The sequence below is a fragment of the Scyliorhinus torazame genome, chromosome 17 (assembly GCF_047496885.1).
Source record: "Scyliorhinus torazame isolate Kashiwa2021f chromosome 17, sScyTor2.1, whole genome shotgun sequence".
NCBI lineage: Eukaryota > Metazoa > Chordata > Chondrichthyes > Carcharhiniformes > Scyliorhinidae > Scyliorhinus > Scyliorhinus torazame.
The window spans coordinates 1,014,742-1,037,810 of NC_092723.1; the positions used below are offsets into that span (position 1 = coordinate 1,014,742).

A 23,069-nucleotide genomic window follows, 5' to 3' on the forward strand; every position below is an offset into this window, starting at 1 on the left:
CAGACAGCCCGGCATCGACCCAGGCACCGGAAACGACAATGGCAAACCCAGCCCTGTCGACCCTGCAAAGTCCTCCTTACTAACATCTGGGGGCTTGTGCCAAAGCTGGGAGAGCTGTCTCACAGACTGGTCAGCAACAGCCTGACACAGTCATGCTCACAGGATCATACCTTACAGGTAACGTCCCAGACACCACTATCATCATCCCTGGGTATGTCCTGTCTCACCGGCAGGACAGACCCAGCAGAGGTGATGGCGGAGTGGTGTACAGTCAGGAGGAAGTTGGCTTTAGTTGAGTTAACCAACCGGGGAGGCGGTGGAGCAATTCTCAACACCCACTCTGGACTCCATGACGTCTCATGGCTTCAGGTCTAACATGGACAAGGAAATCTCTTGCTAATTACCACGTATCGTCCACCCTCAGCTGATGAATCAGTCCTCCTCCAAGTTGAACACCACAAGCAGCTCTGGATCTGCAGGAGCGACGCTGACATCTCCCTCTGAATGCCCCGGCCGCTACCTATCATCTCCATCAGCTCCGGGTAACCTTGTTCCAGAGATTCAGCATCAGACTGGGACCCAGCTGGGTCCTGGGATCCAGCAGCCCTCCCACTGCTGTCTCGCCTGTGGGTTTCTGCCTCCTCCTGATGTACATCAGCAGCAGTGTGGTGCTCACCAGATTACACCCCAGAAGCCTGTCCACAAACATGTCCCACCGAGGTGCGTGTATCTGCGCTGGGGGAGGGTGGGGTGACAGCCGTGTCGCGCCTATCTTCGTGGCATCCACGGAGCTCTCCTCCGATGTGTTCTCCCCGGAGTCAGGAGAGGGGGCCGCCCGGGATGGGCCGTGCCTTCGGTGGAGGACCTGCGGGAGAATGGACATGTGGTCAGTGGGAGGGATGGGTCAGTTTGTAAGGCAGTAATAACTCACGTTGGACAGGTCCTCTGGGTGGAGCCCGGTGGTTCCTCACATCTGCGGCCTCCGCCAGCCTCCGCGTGGGTGACCGCCCTGTCCTCAGCCACACCGGTCACTCCAGGGCCCGCTCCTCAAAGGAGGTGAGGATTCTGTTATTCGGCACCCAATGCCAGTCTGGGGGCCCTCCCGGTGATTGTGGGAGAGCTTTTCCTGAGTGGGCATCGTTAGTCACACGCGTGGCTCAATATGGGGGGGGAGGGGTCATCTGGGTGGTTGGGGGGTGTGGCTGCTCACTCATGCTGCCCGGTGTAGGTCGTTGACCTTCTTCTTGCACTAGAGGCCAGCCTTTCTGGTCACACTGCCCGAGCTTACAGCTGCCGCCACCTCGTGCCAGGCAGCACTGGCTGCCCTAAGGCTCCAGGACCTCGGGGGAACAGGAGATCCCTCCTGACCTCCATGGTGTCCAGGAGCCTCCCTAGGTCAGCATACCCGAATCTTGGGGCAGGTCTCCTCGATGCCATTGCTGCGAGCTGGCTGGGGTTGGCTGAGCAAGTGCAGTTTAGATGCTGCTCGACCTTGTTAGCGGGGGGCTGGCGAGCGCGCTGCCGGCGAATCAGCTGGCAAGCCAGCATTCGGGGCGAGATGCCCATGAGGCCTCGTTAAGTGAATCAATTAACGATGAATTGTATTGCCGGACTCGCTGGGCCGAGCGGCGGGAAGCTCGCGGCAATTCCAGCTCACAGCAACACTTAGAAATGTTTCTGGAGAATTGCGCCCTAAGGAGTGGGAAGATGCACAAAAATAGTAAACTTACTCTGGAGTTATGTATCCTGAGGGTCATGTTGCAGTGGTTAGCAAGCAGGCTTACATTAACACTGCAATGAAGTTACTGTGAAAAGCCCCTAGTCGCCACACTCCGGCGCCTGTTCGGGTACAGAGAGAGAATTCAGAATGTCCAATTGACCCAACAGCACGTCCTTCGGGACTTGTGGGAGTTACCGGAGCACCCGGAGGAAACCCACGCAGACACAGGGAGAACATGCAGACTCCGCACAGACAGTGACCCAAGCCGGGAATCGAACCCGGGACCCTGATGCTGTGAAGTGACAGTGCTAACCACTGTGCTACCGTGCTGCCCAATAGATCAGCCGTCATTTAGTTGAATGGCAGAATAGGCTCGACAAGCCAAATAGCCATTCCTGCTCCAAAGTTCATTTCTGTTAACCAGGGTTGATTCACTCATTGTGAAATCTGCCTTTGACTCAGCATAAGGCTGCACCGTCAAACTTTAATCTATAAAATGATCTTTCTGATCTATGTTAAGAAGTTCAGTCACTCGCAGTTGTTGTGTCAGATTTGTGATTGGAGAAAAATGCAAATGTGAGAATTCCACAATAAAACTTGTAAGGGTTTTGTAGAATCTGAGTTTCACCATTCCCTGTGTGTTGGTGTCACACTAAAGCAGAACTTTATTCCTCAGTCTATTTGTTTATATTTGGACACAGGGTGGAAGCTGAGCAAATCAATCCTGATACTGATATAGTGGATCAAAGTTATCGGCTGAGCAACGAAATGGATGTCTTGGACAGAAATGTAAAAACCATCAACAGTCAGCTGCAGAGCACAAAGGAAAAAATTGAACTTTTCATCAGTGAAGATTCACAAGGCACACAAGGTATCACACCCTAGAACCACACTGACCTTCTGTTGCAGTAAATGCTCTAATGTTCAACATGTGTGCAGATAGCTTTACAGACCAGGGGCGTCATTCTCCAACCCCCCGCCAGGTTGGAGAATCGCCGGGGGCTGCCGTGAATCCCGCCCCCGCCGGTTGCCTAAGTCTCCGGCACCGGATATTCGGCGGGGGCGGGAATCGGGCCGTGCCGGTTGGCGGGCCCCCCCGCTCGATTCGCCGGCCCGAATGGGCCGAAGTCCCGCCGATAAATTGCCTGTCCCGCCGGCGTAAATTAAAGTACCTATTTACCGGCTGGACAAGGCGGTGTGGGCGGGCTCTGGGGTCCTGGGGTCCTGGGCGCAGGGCGATCTGACCCCGGGGGGTGCCCCTACGGTGGCCTTGCCCGCGATCGGGGCCCACCGATCCGCGGGCGGGCCTGTGCCGTGGGGGCACTCTTTCCCTTCCGCCTTCGCCACGGTCTCCACCATGGCGGAGGCGGAAGAGACTCCCTCCACTGCGCATGCGCAGGAAACTTTCAGCGGCCGCTGACACTCCCGCGCATGCGCCGCACCGACATGTCATTTCCGTGCCAGCTGGCGGGGCAACAAAGGCCGTTTCCGCCAGCTGGCGGGGCGGAAATTCCTCCGGAGTCGGCCTAGCCCCTCAATGCTGGGGCTCGGCCCCCAAAGATGCGGAGCATTCCGCACCTTTGGGGCGGCGCGATGCCCGTCTGATTGGCGCCGTTTTGGGCGGCAGTCGGCGGACATCGCGCCGTTTGGGGAGAATTTTGCCCCTGAAGGGTGAGAAAGTAAGAGTGTTTGAAGGGAGGAGAGAAGTTGAAGTGGTCAATGTCATGCCAGTGTTTCTTGATTACAGGATTTAGGGAGGGTAAATGGCCAGACAGAGGGGCCTGGGCCAAAGAAGTGGGTACAGAGGCCAAGAGGACTGAAGGAAAGCTCAATGTTGTCCTCAGTTCAAATTTGGTTGAGGTGGGGGTGTCAGGTGGATGAAGCTGAGGCCTTTGCTGAGGACAGATCATTCAGAGTCAGAGATGGGAAGGTCAGAGGATAAGGGGTCCACGTCCATAGATCCCTCAAAGTTGCCATCCAGGTTGATAGGGTTGTTAAGAAGGCGTATGGTGTGTTGGCTTTCATTAACAGGGGGATTGAGTTTAAGAGCCGCGAGGTTTTGCTGCAGCTTTATAAAACCCTGGTTAGACCACACTTGGAATATTGTGCCCAGTTCTGGTCGCCTCATTATAGGAAGGATGTGGATGCTTTGGAGAGGGTGCGGAGGAGATTTACCAGGATGCTGCCTGGACTGGAGGGCATGTCTTATGAAGAATGGTTGAGGGATCTAGGGCTTTTCTCACTGGAGCGAAGAAGGCAGAGAGGTGACTTGATAGAGGTGTACAAGGTGATGAGAGGCATGGATAGAGTGGACAGCCAGAGACTTTTCCCCAGGGTGGAAATGGCTGTCACGAGGGGACATAAATTTAAGGTGATTGGAGGAAGGTATAGGGGAGATGTCAGAGGCAGGTTCTTTACACAGAGAGTGGTGGGTGTGTGGAATGCACTGCCAGCAGAGGTGGTGGAGTCAGAGTCATTAGGGACATTTAAGCGACTTTTAGACAGGCACATGGACAGCAGTAAATTGAAGGGGTGGAGGTTAGGTTGATCTTAGATTAGGATAAATGGTCGGCACAACATCATGGGCCGAATGGCCTGTACTGTGCTGTACTGTTCTATGAAGCAAGGTTTGGATTCCAAGAAGGGATTGCGCATAGCGATCCGGAAGATTCCAGGTTGATTCGAGTTGATGCTGAGTCAACCATTGCTGGCTAAGAAGGTAAAAATAAATCAGTCAGGTTTTGCGCTGCAGAACACTCACCGTTTGAGAAAGTGCATGTGGCAGATATTAGGTCAACATTGGGATTGGGGTGTGGGATCCACACCTCAGATTGGAATAGCCAGTAAACTTTCACAATCAAAACTCACTTTGACAATAAGGCACAGGGTAACTAGCAGAGAATAACTGGCACCCATCAAACCAAATGAAACCTAAAGTTACAGCTTTGGAAAGCGGGAAATTTAAAAAAGATATTGGGTGGGATTATCCAGCCGATCGCTGGTGGCAGGATTCTCTGATCCCACCAGCAGTGCCCCCCCCCCCCGCCCCATCCCAGAGATTTCCGGGTGGCATGGGGTGTTTTCAATGACAACTCCATTGACAACCAGTGGGAATCCTGGCACCAGCCAACGGTGCAACCAAATTTTCTGTTCTCGTTAGCAGTGGTAGCGGGACAGACTCCCAACGAGGAATCCAGGCCATTGTGTCTTGTGAGACTGGATATTGTTGTGTTGTCTGATGTGCCAGTGGATCGCTGAAGTGTTGAGTCTGAGTCAGGCCATCAGGAGGAGGCTTTCGCTCGTCAGGTGGGGGAAATTTGGCAGTAAGTTTTCCTGTATCTCGATCTCCCTGCCTCCCAGCTCTTGGATTAGTTTGGAAAATATCGACCAATAGCTGTGAGTGTGGTGCTTGCCCAGATTCTCTGCAGGGTAGTGTGGATAGGAAGCCTATTGAGAAAGTGAAATGAAAACAAAAATCCGAACACATTCACTTTTCTTCTGAACACAAAAACTTTTAACATAGAATATAGAACATAGAACAGTACAGCACAGAACAGGCCCTTCGGCCCTCGATGATGTGCCGAGCATTGTCCAAAACCAAGATCAAGCTGTCCCATTCCCTGTCATTCTGGTGTGCTCCATGTGCCTATCCAATAACCGCTTGGAAGCTCCTAAAGTGTCCGACTCCACTATCACAGCAGGCAGTCCATTCCACACCCTAACCACCCTCTGAGTAAAGAACCTACCTTGGACATCCCTCCTATATCTCCCACCCTGAACCTTATAGTTATGCCCCCTTGTAACAGCTACATCCACCCGAGGAAATAGTCTCTGAATGTCCACTCTATCTATCCCCCTCATCATCTTATACATCTCAATTAAGTCGCCTCTCATCCTCCTCCGCTCCAAAGAGAAAAGCCCTAGCTCCCTCAACCTTTCCTCATAAGACCTATCCTGCAAACCAGGCAGCATCCTGGTAAATCTCCTTTGCACCCTTTCCAATGCTTCCACATCCTTCCTATAATGAGGTGACCAGAACTGCACACAATACTCCAAATGTGGTCTCACCAGGGTCATGTACAGTTGCAGCATAACCCTGCGGCTCTTAAACTCAAGCCCCCTGTTAATAAACGCTAACACACAATAAGCCTTCTTCACGGCTCTATCCACTTGAGTGGCAACCTTCAGAGATCTGTGGATATGAACCCCAAGATCTCTCTGTTCCTCCACATTCCTCAGAACCCTGCCGTTGACCCTGTAATCCGCATTCAAATTTGTCCTAACAAAATGAATCACCTCGCACATATCAGGGTTAAACTCCATCTGCCATTTTTCGGCCCAGCTCTGCATCCTATCAATGTCTCTTTGCAGCCTACAACAGCCCTCCACCTCATCCACTACTCCAGCAATCTTGGTGGCATCATCAAATTTACTGACCAATCCTTCAGCCCCCTCCTCCAAGTCATTGATAAAAATCACAAATAGCAGAGGACCCAGCACTGATCCCTGTGGTACACCGCTGGTAACTGGTCTCCAGTCTGAACATTTTCCATCCACCACCACCCTCTGTCTTCTATGTGATAGCCAGTTACTTATCCAATTGGCCAAATTTCCCTCTATCCCACACCTCCTTACTTTCTTCATAAGCCGACCATGGGGACCCTTATCAAACGTCTTACTAAAATCCATGTATACGACATCAACTGCTCTACCTTCATCTACACACTTAGTTACCTCCTCAAAGAATTCAATCAAATTTGTGAGGCAAGACTTACCCTTCACGAATCCGTGTTGACTATCCCGGATTAAGCTGCATCTTTCCAAATGGTCATAAATCCTATCCTACAGGACCTTTTCCATTAACTTACCGACCACTGAAGTAAGACTAACCGGCCTATAATTACCAGGGTCATTCCTATTCCCTTTCTTGAACAGAGGAACAACATTTGCCACTCTCCAGTCCTCTGGCACTATCCCCGTGGACAGTGAGGACCCAAAGATCAAAGCCAAAGGCTCTGCAATCTCATCCCTTGCCTCCCAAAGAATCCTTGGATATATCCCATCTGGCCCAGGGGACTTGTCGACCCTAAGATTTTTCAAAATTGCTAATACATCCTTCCTCAGAACATCTACCCCCTCCAGCCTACCCGCCTGTTTCACACTCTCATCCTCAAAAACATGGCCCCTCCCCTTTGTGAACACTGAAGAAAAGTATTCATTCAACGCCTCTCCTATTTCTTCTGACTCCATGCACAAGTTCTCACTACTGTCCTTGACCGGCCCTAACCTCACCCTGGTCATTCTTTTATTTCTCACATAAGAGTAAAAAGCCTTGGGGTTTTTCTTGATCTGACCCTCCAAGGACTTCTCAAGCCCCCTCCTAGCTCTCCAAAGCCCTTTTTTTTAGCAAATTCCTTGCTACCTTGTAACCCTCAAGCGACCCAAAAGCTAGGGCTTTTCTCATCCTTACATACGCTTCCTTTTTCCTCTTGACAAGACATTCAACTTCTTTTGTGGACCATGGTTCCCTCACACAGCCATTTCCTCCCTGCCTGACAGGGACATACCTATCAAGGACACGCAGTATTTGTTTCTTGAACAAGCTCCACTTTTCATTTGTGCCTTTCCCTGACAGTTTCTGTTCCCATCTTATGCTCCCTAATTCTTGCCTAATTGCATCATAATTGCCCCTCCCCCAATTATAAACCTTGTCCTGCCGTATGGCCCTATCCCTCTCCATTGCTATAGTGAAAGACACCGAATTGTGGTCACTATCTCCAAAGTGCTCTCCCACAAACAAATCTAACACTTGGCCCGGTACATTACCCAGTACCAAACCCCCCTCTTGTCGGCCTAGCCACATGTTGTGTCAGGAAACCCTCCTGCACACTCTGTACAAAAACTGCCCCATCCGAACTGTTTGACCTATAGAGGTTCCAATCAATATTTGGAAAGTTAAAGTCACCATGACAACTACACACCTATCCATAATCTGTTTTGCAATTTCTTCCTCCACATCTCTATTACTATTTGGGGGCCTATAGAAAACTCCAAACAACGTGACCGCTCCTTTCCTATTTCTAACTTCGGCCCATATTACCTCAGTAGGCAGATCCCCCTCGAACTGCCTTTCTGCAGCCGTTAAACTATCCTTGATTAACAATGGACTCCTCCACCTCTTTTACCACCTACCCTACTCTTACTGAAACATCTATACCCCGGAACTTCCAATAACCATTCCTGTCCCTGTTCTAACCATGTCTCCGTAATGGCCACAACATCGTAGTCCCAGGTACCAATCCACGCTCCAAGTTCACCTACCTTATTCCGGATGCTCCTTGCATTGAAGTAGACACACTTCAACCCACCTTTCTGTCCGCCGGAACACACCTGCAACCTTGATACCCTCCTCAGTACCTCACTACTCTCAACACTAGCTTCTGGCTACAGCCCTGACAAATTAGATAAACCCCCGAAGAGCAGTAGCAAATTTTTCTCCCAGGATATTGGTGCCCCCACCTGTCTGCACAGGTCCAACCTTCCCCAGAATGTGCTCCAAAATAACTGAAACCCTAACCCTCCTACACCATCCCTACACAATGTATTTAGATCGAGGTGACTGATGGTTTCTGTTTCCTCCAGGTACTTTCAACAACATTCTTTCATCATATCAACAGTCTGGAAAAGCAAAAGACGGGATTGTTGCTGTGGAACCCATCATTCTTAAATCTAGAGAAGCTCGGTTAACTGCAAATCAGCTCATTAAACATATAAACACAGACAACAGGAATAAACTGGAAAATCTGAAGCACGGTCTGAAGTCTCCCAACGTAAATCCTCTCATCAACAAAGTAAGGGACCATTTAAACAGTGGAGCATGTGAATTTGATGGCAGGTTCAATTTGCAGCTATGTCAATACGGGTTTGTAGTGGGATTCGCTGTTTTCATTCAAACACTGACATATGACCTCTCCGATTGTTACAATTCAATTGAATCAGCTATGTGAGTGCAAAAAAAAGTTGACAATTAAGACATTCAGAGGGCATATGTTTCCTTTTCGTACCTGAGTTTAGGGATCATTGAATATTTGCATTTCAACTATCATAACTGACAAAACACAATGGGTGAAATTTTCCTGAAAATCAGCAAAGGTCAGTAGCGGGCAGGAAAAACAATGTTGAAGCCACTGGCAGCAATGGCGGCTTAATCCAGTATATCTCGAGCACTCAGTCTGAAAAACATAAAGGGACAGCTTCCACAACATAACTCTGGCTCTGAGTCGCTCCGTTCAGCAACTTAATTGAAGATTGGGGCACTATTTTCTAAGGCAGCCCTAGTGCACAATAGTTTGTTAGGATCCACCCCGCCAAGAAAAAGCTCCCTCCCCCATCCCAGCACTTCCCAGGGACTGTCCCCTGACACTGACCCGCTCCCCCTGAGTGATACACTCATCTGAGCTCTAGGTCTGTTCGCCAGATGTACACCTGATAATAATAATCTTTATTGTCACAAGTAGGCTTACATTAACAATGCAATGAAGTTACTGTGAAAAGCCCCGAGTCACCACTTTCCAGCGCCTGCTCGGGTACACAGAGGGAGAATTCAGAATGTCCAATTCACCCAATAGCACATCTTCCTGGACTGTGGGAGGAAACCGGAGCACCCGGAGGAAACCCACGCAGACACAGGGAGAACGTGCAGACTCAGCACAGACAGTGCCCAAACCGGGAGTCGAACCCGGGTCTCTGGCGCTGTGAAGCAACAGTGAGTGGACGTTTTAATGGGAGGAAGTGGTGTTGGTGATTCAGTTGATAATGAGATGCTAATGAGATAATGAGATGATAATATATTCACGATGTTTCTGACATTGAGCATAGGGAAACGCCCCATATCACTGGTGGGGGAGGAACAATAGCATCTTATGTTTATATCAGCATGAAACGCAATTTGGGTCACTCACAAGATTTTCCACTCCGTTGCCAGCCCGGCCGATATGCAAAGTACCACCCAATATGTCTGAAGTCTATTTTCCCTGTAGTCTATTTCATTTTGCACCTCAGCTAAATAATATCATAGAAGGCCTTCGCTTTGTGGCTTACTGTCTTCATCCTTGATTAAATTTGGGTGAGAACAAAGAACATTACAGCACAGGAACAGGCCCTTCAGCCCACCAAGCCTGCATCGATCCAGATTTGTTATTTACACCGACTACCTATTGCCCAAAGGATCTGCATAGCCTCCATTCCCCGCCCGTTCATGTGGCTATCAAGATACATCTTTAGTGCTGCTATTGTGCCCGCCTCTACGACCTCTAATGGCAGCGCGTTCCAGGCACCCACCACCTTCTACGTGAAAAACTTTCCCCGCACATCTCCCCTAAACTTTCCCCCTCTCACCTGGAACCTGTGCCCTCTTGTAATTGAGTCGTCCCCCCTGGAATAAAGCTCTGACTATTCACCCTGTCTATTCCTCTCGTAATTTTGCAGACCTCGATCTGCCTTTCCATCAAAAACAATTTGAGTTTAATCCTCATAGCTAACACCCTCCAGACCCTCCTGGCAACATCCTCGTTAATCTTCTTTTCAAAGAACAAAACAAAGAACAAAGAAATGTACAGCACAGGAACAGGCCCTTCGGCCCTCCAAGCCCGTGCCGACCATGCTGCCCGACTAAACTACAATCTTCTTCACTTCCTGGGTCCGTATCCTTCTATTCCCATCCTATTCATATATTTGTCAAGATGCCCCTTAAATGTCCCTATCGTCCCTGCTTCCACCACCTCCTCCGGTAGCGAGTTCCAGGCACCCACTACCCTCTGCGTAAAAAACTTGCCTCGTACATCTACTCTAAACCTTGCCCCTCTCACCTTAAACCTATGCCCCCTAGTAATTGACCCCTCTACCCCGGGTAAAAGCCTCTGACTATCCACTCTGTCTGTGCCCCTCATCATTTTGTAGACCTCTATCAGGTCTCCCCTCAACCTCCTTCGTTCCAGTGAGAACAAACCGAGTTTATTCAATCGCTCCTCATAGCTAATGCCCTCCATACCAGGCAACATTCTGGTAAATCTCTTCTGCACCCTCTCTAAAGCCTCCACATCCTTCTGGTAGTGTGGCGACCAGAATTGAACACTATACTCCAAGTGTGGCCTAACTAAGGTTCTATACAGCTGCAACATGACTTGCCAATTCTTATACTCAATGCCCCGGCCAATGAAGGCAAGCATGCCGTATGCCTTCTTGACTACCTTCTCCACCTGTGTTGCCCCTTTCAATGACCTGTGGACCTGTACTCCTAGATCTCTTTGACTTTCAATACTCTTGAGGGTTCTACCATTCACTGTATATTCCCTACCTGCATTAGACCTTCCAAAATGCATTACCTCACATTTGTCCGGATTAAACTCCATCTGCCATCTCTCCGCCCAAGTCTCCAGACAATCTAAATCCTGCTGTATCCTCCGACAGTCCTCATCGCTATCCGCAATTCCACCAACCTTTGTGTCGTCTGCAAACTTACTAATCAGACCAGTTACATTTTCCTCCAAATCATTTATATATACTACAAAGTGCAAAGGTCCCAGCACTGATCCCTGTGGAACACCACTGGTCACAGCCCTCCAATTAGAAAAGCATCCCTCCATTGCTACTCTCTGCCTTCTATGGCCTACCCAGTTCTGTATCCACCTTGCCAGCTCACCCCTGATCCCGTGTGACTTCACCTTTTGTACTAGTCTACCATGAGGGACCTTGTCAAAGGCCTTACTGAAGTCCATATAGACAACATCTACTGCCCTACCTGCATCAATCATCTTAGTGACCTCCTCGAAAAACTCTATCAAGTTAGTGAGACACGACCTCCCCTTCACAAAACCGTGCTGCCTCTCACTAATACGTCCATTTGCTTCCAAATGGGAGTAGATCCTGTCTCGAAGAATTCTCTCCAGTAATTTCCCTACCACTGAAGTAAGGCTCACCGGCCTGTAGTTCCCGGGATTATCCTTGCTACCCTTCTTAAACAGAGGAACAACATTGGCTATTCTCCAGTCCTCCGGGACATCCCCTGAAGACAGCGAGGATCCAAAGATTTCTGTCAAGGCCTCAGCAATTTCCTCTCCAGCCTCCTTCAGTATTCTGGGGTAGATCCCATCAGGCCCTGGGGACTTATCTACCTTAATATTTTTTAAGACACCCAACATCTCGTCTTTTTGGATCACAATGTGACCCAGGCTATCTACACCCCCTTCTCCAGACTCAACATCTACCAATTCCTTCTCTTTGGTGAATATTGATGCAAAGTATTCATTTAGTACCTCGCCCATTTCCTCTGGCTCCACACATAGATTCCCTTGCCTATCCTTCAGTGGGCCAACCCTTTCCCTGGCTACCCTCTTGCTTTTTATGTAAGTGTAAAAAGCCTTGGGATTTTCCTTAACCCTACTTGCCAATGACTTTTCATGACCCCTTCTCGCCCTCCTGACTCCTTGCTTAAGTTCCTTCCTACTTTCCTTATATTCCACGCAGGCTTCGTCTGTTCCCAGCCTTTTAGCCCTGACAAATGCCTCCTTTTTCTTTTTGACGAGGCCTACAATATCACTCGTCATCCAAGGTTCCCGAAAATTGCCGTATTTATCTTTCTTCCTCACAGGAACATGCCGGTCCTGTATTCCTTTCAACTGCCACTTGAAAGCCTCCCACATGTCAGATGTTGATTTGCCCTCAAACACCCGCCCCCAATCTATGTTCTTCAGTTCCCGCCTAATATTGTTATAATTAGCCTTCCCCCAATTTAGCACATTCATCCTCGGACCACTCTTATCCTTGTCCACCAGTACTTTAAAACTTACTGAATTGTGGTCACTGTTACCGAAATGCTCCCCTACTGAAACATCTACCACCTGGCCGGGCTCATTCCCCAATACCAGGTCCAGTACGCTCCTTCCCTAGTTGGACTGTCTACATATTGTTTTAAGAAGCCCTCCTGGATGCTCCTTACAAACTCCGCCCCGTCTAAGCCCCTGGCACTAAGTGAGTCCCAGTCAATATTGGGGAAGTTGAAGTCTCCCATCACCACAACCCTGTTGTTTTTACTCTTTTCCAAAATCTGTCTACCTATCTGCTCCTCTATCTCCCGCTGGCTGTTGGGAGGCCTGTAGTATACCCCCAACGTTGTGACTGCACCCTTCTTATTCCTGATCTCTACCCATATAGCCTCACTGCCCTCTGAGGTGTCCTCTCGCAGTACAGCTGTGATATTCTCCCGAACAAGTAGCGCAACTCCACCTCCCCTTTTACATCCCCCTCTATCCCGCCTGAAACATCTAAATCCTGGAACGTTTAGCTGCCAATCCTGCCCTTCCCTCAACCAGGTCTCTGTAATGGCAACAACATCATAGTTCCAAGTACTAATCCAAGCTCTAAGTTCATCTGCCTTACCCGTAATGCTCCTTGCATTAAAACATATGCACTTCAGGCCACCAGACCCGCTGAGTTCAGCAACTTCTCCCTGTCTGCTCTGCCTCAGAGCCACACTGTCCCTATTCCCTAGTTCTCCCTCAATGCTCTCACCTTCTGACCTATTGCTCCCGTGCCCACCCCCCTGGGTGGGCACTTTCTCCAAAACATCCACGTCCTTCTGGTACTGCGGCAACCAGAACTGCACGCAATATTCCAAATGTGGCCTACCTAAAATTTTATACAACTGCAACATGACCTGCCAACTCTTGTACTCAATGCCCTGGTTGATGAAGGCAAGCATGCCGTATGCCTTCTTGACCACCTTCTCAACCTTCATTGTCACTTTCATGGAACTGTGGACCTGAACGTCAGATCCCTCTGTATGTCAATGCTCTTAAGGGTTCTGCCATTTACTGTATAATTCACACCTGAATTTCACCTCACACTTGTCCAGATTGAACTCCATCTGCCATTTCTCTGCCCAACTCTCCAATCTATCTATATTCTGCTGTATTCTCTGACCCTTCACTATCTGTAATTTCACCTATCTAGGCGTCATCCGCAAACTGGTTCATCAGACCATCTACATGTTCTTCCAGATCATTTCTATACATAACAAACAACAGTGGTCCCAGCACTGATCCCAGTGGAACACCACTAGTTACAGATCTCCATTCTGAAAAACTCCCTTCCACTGTCTCCTGTTGCCAGGCTTTATCCATCCAGCTACACACCCCGAATCCCATGCGACTTTACCAATGGGCAGCACGGTAGCACAAGTGGATAACACTGTAGCTTCACAGCGCCAGGGTCCCAGGTTCGATTCCCCGCTGGGTCACTGTCTGTGCGTAGTCTGCACGTTCTCCCTGTGTCTGCGTGGGTTTCCTTCGGGTGCTCCGGTTTCCTCCCACAGTCCAAAGACGTGCAGGTTAGGTGGATTGGCCATGCTAAATTGCCAGTAGTGACCAAAAAGGTTGAGGGCTTATTGGGTTACAGGGTAGGGTGGAAGTGAGGGCTTAAGTGGGTCGGTGCAGATTCTATGGGCCGAATGGCCTCCTGCTGCACTGTATGTTCTATGTTCTCCCCGTGTCTGCGTGGGTTTCCTCCGAGTGCTCCGATTTCCTCCCTTTTGTGAGTGCCATGAAGAATCCAGCATGAGTTGAAGGATAGAAAGAAATAACATTTATTTACAAGAACATATATATATACACAACAACAGCAGCAGCAGCAATTCCCTTGCTGCTCACTCCTCTCTAGCTGATTCCACACTGGCCAGCTTTATTTATCCAGGGAATCTGCAAATGATTTCTCCGCCCCCCTCATTGGGGAAGCTCATACTCCCGAAGGATTGTGGGATTGCCATTAGTCTCCAGCCAGTGGTAAGCAGGCAGGTTATAACATCCCTCCCCGCCCCCCCAAAGTCCAAGGAATCCACCGAAGACCCTGGTGAAGGAGGGTGTCGGACTCGTTTGGCCGCAGGCCGGACACCATTTGCATGCGGCGCTGGATCGGGCGGCGTGTAACGAGATGGAGAACTGCGCTTCCGTTATGAACGGCGTAACGGTTGTACATCCATGGCCCGTGGGCCTGAGGACTCCCCCTCTGATGCGTCCTGTGTCTCCATCTCGGAGTCGGAGTCCGCTACCTCCGTCATCTCAGTATCTCTATCTCCGCGCAGTTCTGTAACGACCTTCGCAGGCTTTAAGTGTGGCGCCAGAGGAAGGTCGTAAGGAATACTCTCCACTGTGTCTGGTCTCTGTGGCTGTAGAAGTGAGCTCCGGTGGCGGGGAATCTTTGGAAGAGATGGTCTTCTGGACCGAATGTGGTCTACATGCTTGTGCTGGAGACGACCCTGGGCTTGCACCTGGTAAGAGATAGGGTCCGTTCGGCAAAAGATAATGCCAGGGACCCACTGGACACCACCAGCAAAAGTTCGAACGAACACTGGGTCACCGGGTGCAAACTACCAAATCAGCCGATGCCGAGAAAAACAATGTCCGAGTGCGGGAATTTGCACCAACGTCCGGGAAAACCATGCTAAGGCAGGTGAGAAGTCTCCGGCCCATTCAGAGTTCCACGGGAGCTACCCCAGTCACCGCATGTGGAGTGGTCCTGTATGAAAACAAAAAACGAGCCAGTCTCGTGTCCATAGATCCGGAAGACTGCTTCTTTAGGCCCCGTTTGAATGTCCGACAACCCATTTGAAGCCGGGTAGTATGGAGCGGTGCGGATATGGCATATGCCATTCATCTTCATGAACCTCGCAAACTCCTCACTTGTGAACGGAGTGCCGTTATCCGTGACCAGCACCTTGGGAAAGGCCATGCGTACTGAAAGGCAAACGCATCTTCTCGATTGTTGCGCAGGACGTTGTGCCTACCATCTTATGCACCTCTAACCATTCAAACTGGGCATCGATTAATAGAAGGAACATGGATCTTTGAAAAGGGCCTGCGAAATCTACATGCAAGCGTGCCCAAGGCCGCCCTGGCCATTCCCAGTGATGTAGGGGCGCGGCCGGCGGAAGCTTCTGATTCTCCTGGCAAATGGAGCAGTTTTGGTGTCGAGGCCTGGCCACCAGACATAACTCCGGGCCAACATTTTCATTTTGGTCACACCTGGATGCCCATTGTGCAAGTCTCTTAGTATCAGCTCCTGGCCTTTTTCCAGGACAATCACACACGTCCCCCACAAGAGGATGCCGTCTTCCACGCTGAATTCTGACAGCTTGGAGGAAAATGCCCGCAACTCGCCTGGGAGCTGTCTATGCTGCCCACCATACAGGACTATGTGCTGAACCTTTTTCAGGACAGGCTCCGTCTGGGTCCACTCACGGATCAGAGGCTGTTTAGCACAGGGCTAAATCGCTGGCTTTGAAAGCAGACCGAGACAGGCCAGCAGCACGGTTCAATTCCAGTAACAGCCTCCCCGAACAGGCGCCGGAATGGGGCGACTAGGGGCTTTTCACAGTAACTTCATTTGAAGCCTACTTGTGACAATAAGCGATTTTCATTTCATTTCATTTTGTGATGCCGTGACAGGTAAGGAGTCCATAAAATGTAGGGTTGCAACCACCTCACCAGTCGTGGGGGTCGACATGGGGCCGGTTAATAAAGGCAATCGGCTCATTGCGTCGGCATTCGCTATCTGGATCCCTGGTTTGTGCTCCAGAGAATACTCGTAGGCAACAATGCCCAGCGCTGGATCCGTGCGGAAGCAATGGGCGGTATTGGCTTATCCTCTCGGAAAAGTCCCAGCAGAGGCTTATGATCAGTCACGATAGTGAAGTGGCGGCCATACACATACTGGTTTCCCCGCAAAAATCACCGCCAGGCCCTCCTTCTCGATCTGTGCGTACTTCCTTTCCGCTGCAGTCAATGTGTGGGAGGCAAAAGCTATCGGCCTCTCGGCGTCATTCTCCATCTTGTGGGACAGGACGGCCCCAACACCATACGGGGATGCGTCACACGTGATGAGCAAAGGCTTTCCAGGATCATAGTGGGTTAGTTCCCCAGACGACGACAATTTTACCCGCCAGAAAGCGGTTTCTTGCAGTTGACCCCAAACCCGCGTGTGATTCTTCTTTAGCAGAAGGTACAACGGGGCCAGCGTAGTTGCCAGATTGGGGAGGAACTTCCCGTAATCGTTTACGAGGCCGAGAAAAGAAGGAAGATGCGAAGTGTCAGTCGGGGTGGGGGCCTGTTGAATCGCACGCACCTTCTCTGCGACGGAGTGCAAACCTTCGCGGTCCACCCGATAACCTAGGTAGACTACTTCCTTCACCTGAAAGACGCACTTTGTATGACGTAAACGGACTCCAGCCTCTAAAAAGTGTCTAAGGACAGCCTCCAGATTTTCCAAATGTTCCTGCTCCGCGTCCCTGTTATCAAAACGTCATCTAAGTAGACAGCGACATGCGTTAAACCTCTCAAGATGCCCTCCATAACACGTTGAAAAATAACGCAGGCAGAGGATACCCAAAGGGCAACCGTGTATATTCATACAGGCCCCGGTGTGTATTAATCGTTACATATGACCGGGAGGCAGGGTCCAGCTCCAATTGTAGGTAGTCGTGACTCACGTAGAGATCCTCTGTGTGAGGCATTGGATATCGGTCGAGCAGGGAAGCCGTATTCACTGTAAGATTATAGCCGCCGCACAAGCGAACTGTGGCATCTGGCTCCTTAACAGGTACAATTGCTGCTGCCTAGTCAGCGAAACGGACGGGCCTGATAATACTCAAAGTCTCCAAATGAGTGATCTCCCCTTCTACCTTCTCGAGCAAGGCGTAAGGCACCAGGCGTGCCCGGAAATAGCGCGGCGTGGCTCCTGGTTCGACTTGGATATGGGCTACGGACTCCTTTATTTTCCCCAAACCGGGCTGGAATATGTCTGGGTATCATCCTAGCACCTCAGTCAACCCTTCAGAAACTGTTTGGAGGATGTGCTGCCACTGCAACCGCAAATGGCGCAACCAGTCCCGACCCAACAGGCTGGGCCCATGGCCACGCACCACGATAAGTGGGAAACGCCCCTCCTGGCATCCATAAACAACAGGGGTCATTGTAGTTCCTGCAATGTCCAATGGTTCCCCCGTGTAGGTGGCCAACCTGGCCTGTGTGTCGGTTAATGTAAGGGTCTGTATACCCTGCTTGATGCGGTCGAATGTCCTCTGGGCGATCACGGAGACCACTGCGCCAGTGTCCAACTCCATCTCAAGTGGGTGGCCATTGACCCGTACTGTCACCTTAATGGGGGCCACACGGGGAGCTGCCACACAATGCAGCTGCAGGCAGTCGTCCTCCGTCTCCACGTTCTCGGGAGTAGTCACCGCAGGTTCATCCAAATGGAAGGTACGGCCCCTGGGCTGGCCCCAGTTTCTCTCGGGATGATGGCGCCTCTGGCGCCCCCAGGACCGGCGTCCGCGATGGGGTCGGCGCCCACATGTCTGACACGGACATGGCTCTTCATCCATTGGTTCTGGAGAAGGCTCCCTTCGGGGAGGAACGTCCGGCAGCCACTGGCGTCGATCCGGATGCCGCCCCGCCCAAGGTACCGCAGGAGTGCGGGAGACGCTTTTGAGCAGAAGGGGTTGCGCCCCAAGACGTGCACCTCCATTCCCTGTAGCTCCTGCACTCCCCGTTCTGCGCTCTCTCGGGACAATACTATTTGAATGGCCTGTTGAAAATTCAATGTTGGCTCAGCTAACAACTTTTTCTGGGTGGCCGCATTGTTAATACCCCAAACCAAATGGTCGCGTAACATTTCTGACAAGGTCTCACCATAATCACAGTACTCTGCAATCATGCATAGCCTGGATAGAAACTCTGCAAGAGATTCTCCTGGGGTCCTCTCAGCAGTATTAAACTGGTAACGCTGGACTATTGTGGACGGGGTTGGGTTAAAATGTTGCTCCACTAAGTTCACAAGTTCATCAAACGCCTTGGTGTCCGGCGCAGCTGGGTACGTAAGGCTCCTAATCACCCCAAACGTATGCGGGCCGCAGCCAGTGAGCAAAATGACCACCTGGCACTCGTTTTTGGTGATATTGTTTGCCCGGAAATAGTAACGCATCCGTTGTGCGTACTGGTTCCAACTTTCCAGCGCAGCATCAAAAACATCCAAACGTCCATAAATAGGCTTAGTGCAACAGAAAAAAAACTTCCGACCTGTATCCAACAAAAATCCAGGGAGGTGGCTTCAGCAGTGTAGACAGCTATCCACTTTAACCCTCGTCACCAGTTTTGTGAGGGCCACGAAGAATCCAGCACGAGTTGAAGGATAGAAAGAAATAACATTTATTTACAATAAATTTGCTGGCTTTGAAAGCAGACCAAGGCAGGCCAGCAGCACGGTTCAATTCCCGTATCAGCCTCCCCAAACAGGCGCTGGAATGTGGCGACTAGGGGCTTTTCACAGTAACTTCATTTGAAGCCTACTTGTGACAATAAGCGATTTTCATTTTTCATTTCATTTCATATATATACAACAGCAGCAGTAACTCCCTTGCTGCTCACTCCTCTCTAGCTGGTTCCAAACTGGCCAGCTTTATTTATGCAGGGAATCTGCTAATGATTTCTCCGCCCCCCCTCATTGGGGAAGCTCATACTTCTTAAGGATTGTGGGATTGCCATTAGTCCCCAGCCAGTGGTAAGCAGGCAGGTTATTACACTCCCACAGTCCAAAAATGTGCAGGTTAGGTGGATTGGCCTTGCTAAATTGCTCTGTAATGTCCAAAGGACTGGTGGGGCTACTGGGTTACAGGGATAGGGTGGAGATGTGGGCTTAAGTAGGGTGCTCTTTCAAGGGCCGGTGTAGACCCGATGGGCCAAATGGCCTCTTTCTGCACTGTAAAAAAAAAATTTTTTAATTATGAAAATTCTATGCAAGCCTCACGAGCACATGGCATGGGGAGTAACCCTGAAATGACTACCCTAAAGGTCCTGTTTTTTAGCTTACTACCGAACTCCCTGTAATGTCTTTGTAGAATCTTGCTGCTCTTCCTGCCTATATCATTTGTATCAATGTGGACAATGACATCTGCCTGTTTGCCCTCCCACTTCAGGATGTCCTGTTACTGCTCTGAAACATCCATGACCCTGGTACCAGGGAGGCAACACGCCATCCTGGAGTCACTTTTGTGACCACAGAAGCGCCTATCTGTGCCGCTGACTATCGAAACCCCAATTAGTAGCTCTATTATGCTTTGCCCCCCTCCTCTGTACAGCAGGACTTGCTATGGTGCCACTGCTCTGGCTACTGCTGCTGCTGTCACCTGATGGGCCTTCCTCCTCATCAGTATCCAAAAGGGCATACTTGTTAGAGGGGGCACAGCCACAGGGGACTCCTGCACAGCCTGCCTGCTCCGTCTAAGAACAAAGAACAAAGAAAAGTACAGCACAGGAACAGGCCCTTCGGCCCTCCAAGCCCGTGCCGACCATGCTGCTCATCTAAACTAAAAACTTCCTGGGTCCGTATCCCTCTATTCCCATCCTATTCATGTATTTGTCAAGATGCCCCTTAAATGTCACTATCGTCCCTGATTCCACCACCTCCTCCAGCAGCGAGTTCCAGGCACCCACTACTCTCTGTGTAAAACACTTGCCTCGTACATCTCCTCTAAACCTTGCCCCTCGCACCTGAAATATATGCCCCCCAGTAATTGACCCCCTACCCTGGGGAAAAACCTCTGACTATCCACTCTGTCTATGCCCCTCATAATTTTGTAGACCTCTATCAGGTCGCCCTTCAACCTCCGTCGTTCCAGTGAGAACAAACCGAGTTTATTCAACTGCTCCTCATAGCTAATGCCCTCCACACCAGGCAACATCCTGGTAAATCTCTTCTGCACCCTCTCTAAAGCCTCCACATCCTTCTGGTAGTGTGGCGACCAGAATTGAACACTATACTTCAAGTGTGGTCCAACTAAGATTCTATACAGCTGCAACATGACTTGCCAATTCTTATACTCAATGCCCCGGCCAATGAAGGCAAGCATGCCGTATGCCTTCTTGACTACCTTCTCCACCTGTGTTACCCCTTTCAGTGACCTGTGGACCTGTACACCTAGATCTCTCTGACTTTCAATACTCTTGCGGGTTCAACCATTCACTGTATATTCCCTACCTGCATTAGACCTTCCAAAATGCATTACCTCATATTTGTCTGGATTAAACTCTATCTGCCATCTCTCCGCCCAAGTCTCCAAACAATCTAAATCCTGCTGTATCCTCTGACAGTCCTCATCGCTATCCGCAATTCCACCAACCTTTGTGTCGTCTGCAAACTTACTAATCAGACCAGTTATATTTTCCTCCAAATCATTTATAGATACTACGAACATCAAAGGTCCCAGCACTGATCCCTGTGGAACACCACTAGTCACAACCCTCCAATTAGAAAAGCACCCTTCCATTGCTACTCTCTGCCTTCTATGACCTAGCCAGTTCTGTATCCACCTTGACAGCTCACCCCTGATCCCATGTGATCACCTTTTGTACCAGTCTACCATGAGGGACCTTGTCAAATGCCTTACTGAAGTCCATACAGACAACATCCACTGCCCTACCTACATCAATCATCTTTATGACCTCTTCAACAAACTCTATCAAGTTAGTGAGACATGACCTCCCCTTTACAAAACCATGCTGCCTCTCACTAATACGTCCATTTGCTTCCAAATGGGAGTAGATCCTGTCGCGCAGAATTCTCTCCAGTAATTTCCCTACCACTGACGTAAGGCTCACCGGCCTGTAATTCCCTGGATTATCCTTGCTACCCTTCTTAAACAAAGGAACAACATTGGCTATTCTCCAGTCCTCCGGGACATCACCTGAAGACAGTGAGGATCCAAATATTTCTGTCAAGGCCTCAGCAATTTCCTCTCTAGCCTCCTTCAGTATTCTGGGGTTGATCCCATCCGGCCCTGGGGACTTATCTACCTTAATATTTTTCAAGACGCCCAACACCTCGTCTTTTTGGATCTCAGCCTCCCCGAACAGGCGCCGGGATGTGGCGACAAGGGGCTTTTCATAGTAACTTCATTGAAGCCTACTTGTGACAATAAGCAATTTTCATTTCATTTCATGTGACCCAGGCTATCTACACACCCTTCTCCAGACTCAACATCCACCAATTCCTTCTCTTTGGTGAATACTGATGCAAAGTATTAATTTAGTACCTCGCCTATTTCCTCTGGCTCCACACATAGATTCCCTTGCCTATCCTTCAGTGGGCCAACCCTTTCCCTGGCTATCCTCTTGCTTTTTATGTATGTGTAAAAAGCCTTGGGATTTTCCTTAACCCTAATTGCCAGTGACTTTCCGTGACCTCTTCTAGCCCTCCTGACTCCTTGCTTAAGTTCCTTCCTGCTTTCCTTATATTCCACACAGGCTTCGTCTATTGTCCTGTACCTTGGGTGTGACCACTTCTTTCTGCCTCTCGTAGCTGCACCTTCTGCAAGTTCACACTGAGGTTCCAGGTGATTCCATACAGTTGTAGGTTTGTAGCTTACCTATACCCACAATACCGGAGCTGTGACAATCTGGTAGATTTTCTTTTTAGGACTTTGCAAAACCTGTTTTAAATTTTATTAACATGGAATTGCTTTTGTTGAAGATGTATCACTATTTTCAACCAATGCTATTATGACCTTTTTTCAGATCTGTGGTGGCTCTCGGATGGAACCTTGCACTGCAGAAAGGTGCCCAGGTGATCTTTGCCCTGAGCCCTGCGAAGGTATCAATTGCCAGGGGACACTTCACCTGGCCAAGAAAGCCATTGAAGATGCCGAGAGAGGAAGTATTTCGATACCAGACGTCTCAAACAGAATCACTGAGCTTGCCAAAAGGGTAAGACATTTTCTAAAATGTTCAGAAATAATAGTGATATATGAAATAGCACAGGAATACTTAACCCTCCTTATCTATAAGTTTAAGTATTGCCATAATTTTTCCCTACAAGCTTTTTGTGGTAGAATTGGAATATTGGCAATTTTACTTTCAACAGTCAAATCTCGTCAGCAGCTATACGTAATTGAATATTCCTTCATTATTACGTCATTGCAGTGTCAATGTAAGTCTACTTGTGACACTAATAAAGATTATTATTATTTTTAAAATTCCTCCTCCCTTTCCCCTCTGTCCCCTCCCCTTACCTCAGCAACGAATGCTGACCAGCTCGTTGAAATAGAGAATTAGCAGGTGCCATCTTTGGTAGAAATCCTCAGTTGCTCCCGTCACGGTTGACTTGACTTTCTCGAGGTATAGAAACTCCATCAGACCTCCCAGCCACACTGAGGCACTGGAAGATAACCTCCATCCCATCAGCACTCACCACCAAACAATCAGCGAGACAAAGGCAGGACATCGGCCCCCGTGGCCGCCTGCGGCTC

At 49.6% G+C, this 23,069-nt stretch overlaps 1 protein-coding gene across 2 annotated transcripts in view; it reads left to right on the top strand.

Moving 5' to 3' along the window:
* LOC140393615 (laminin subunit beta-3-like) overlaps window positions 1-23,069 on the top strand; it is a 118,580-nt gene that overhangs the window by 63,650 nt on the left and 31,861 nt on the right. For both annotated transcript variants that reach the window (XM_072479885.1, XM_072479886.1), the window contains exons 14-16: window positions 2,422-2,591; window positions 8,363-8,571; window positions 22,339-22,527. In XM_072479885.1, coding sequence (XP_072335986.1) covers window positions 2,422-2,591; window positions 8,363-8,571; window positions 22,339-22,527 — 568 coding nt within the window. The remainder of the gene's footprint in view (window positions 1-2,421; window positions 2,592-8,362; window positions 8,572-22,338; window positions 22,528-23,069) is intronic.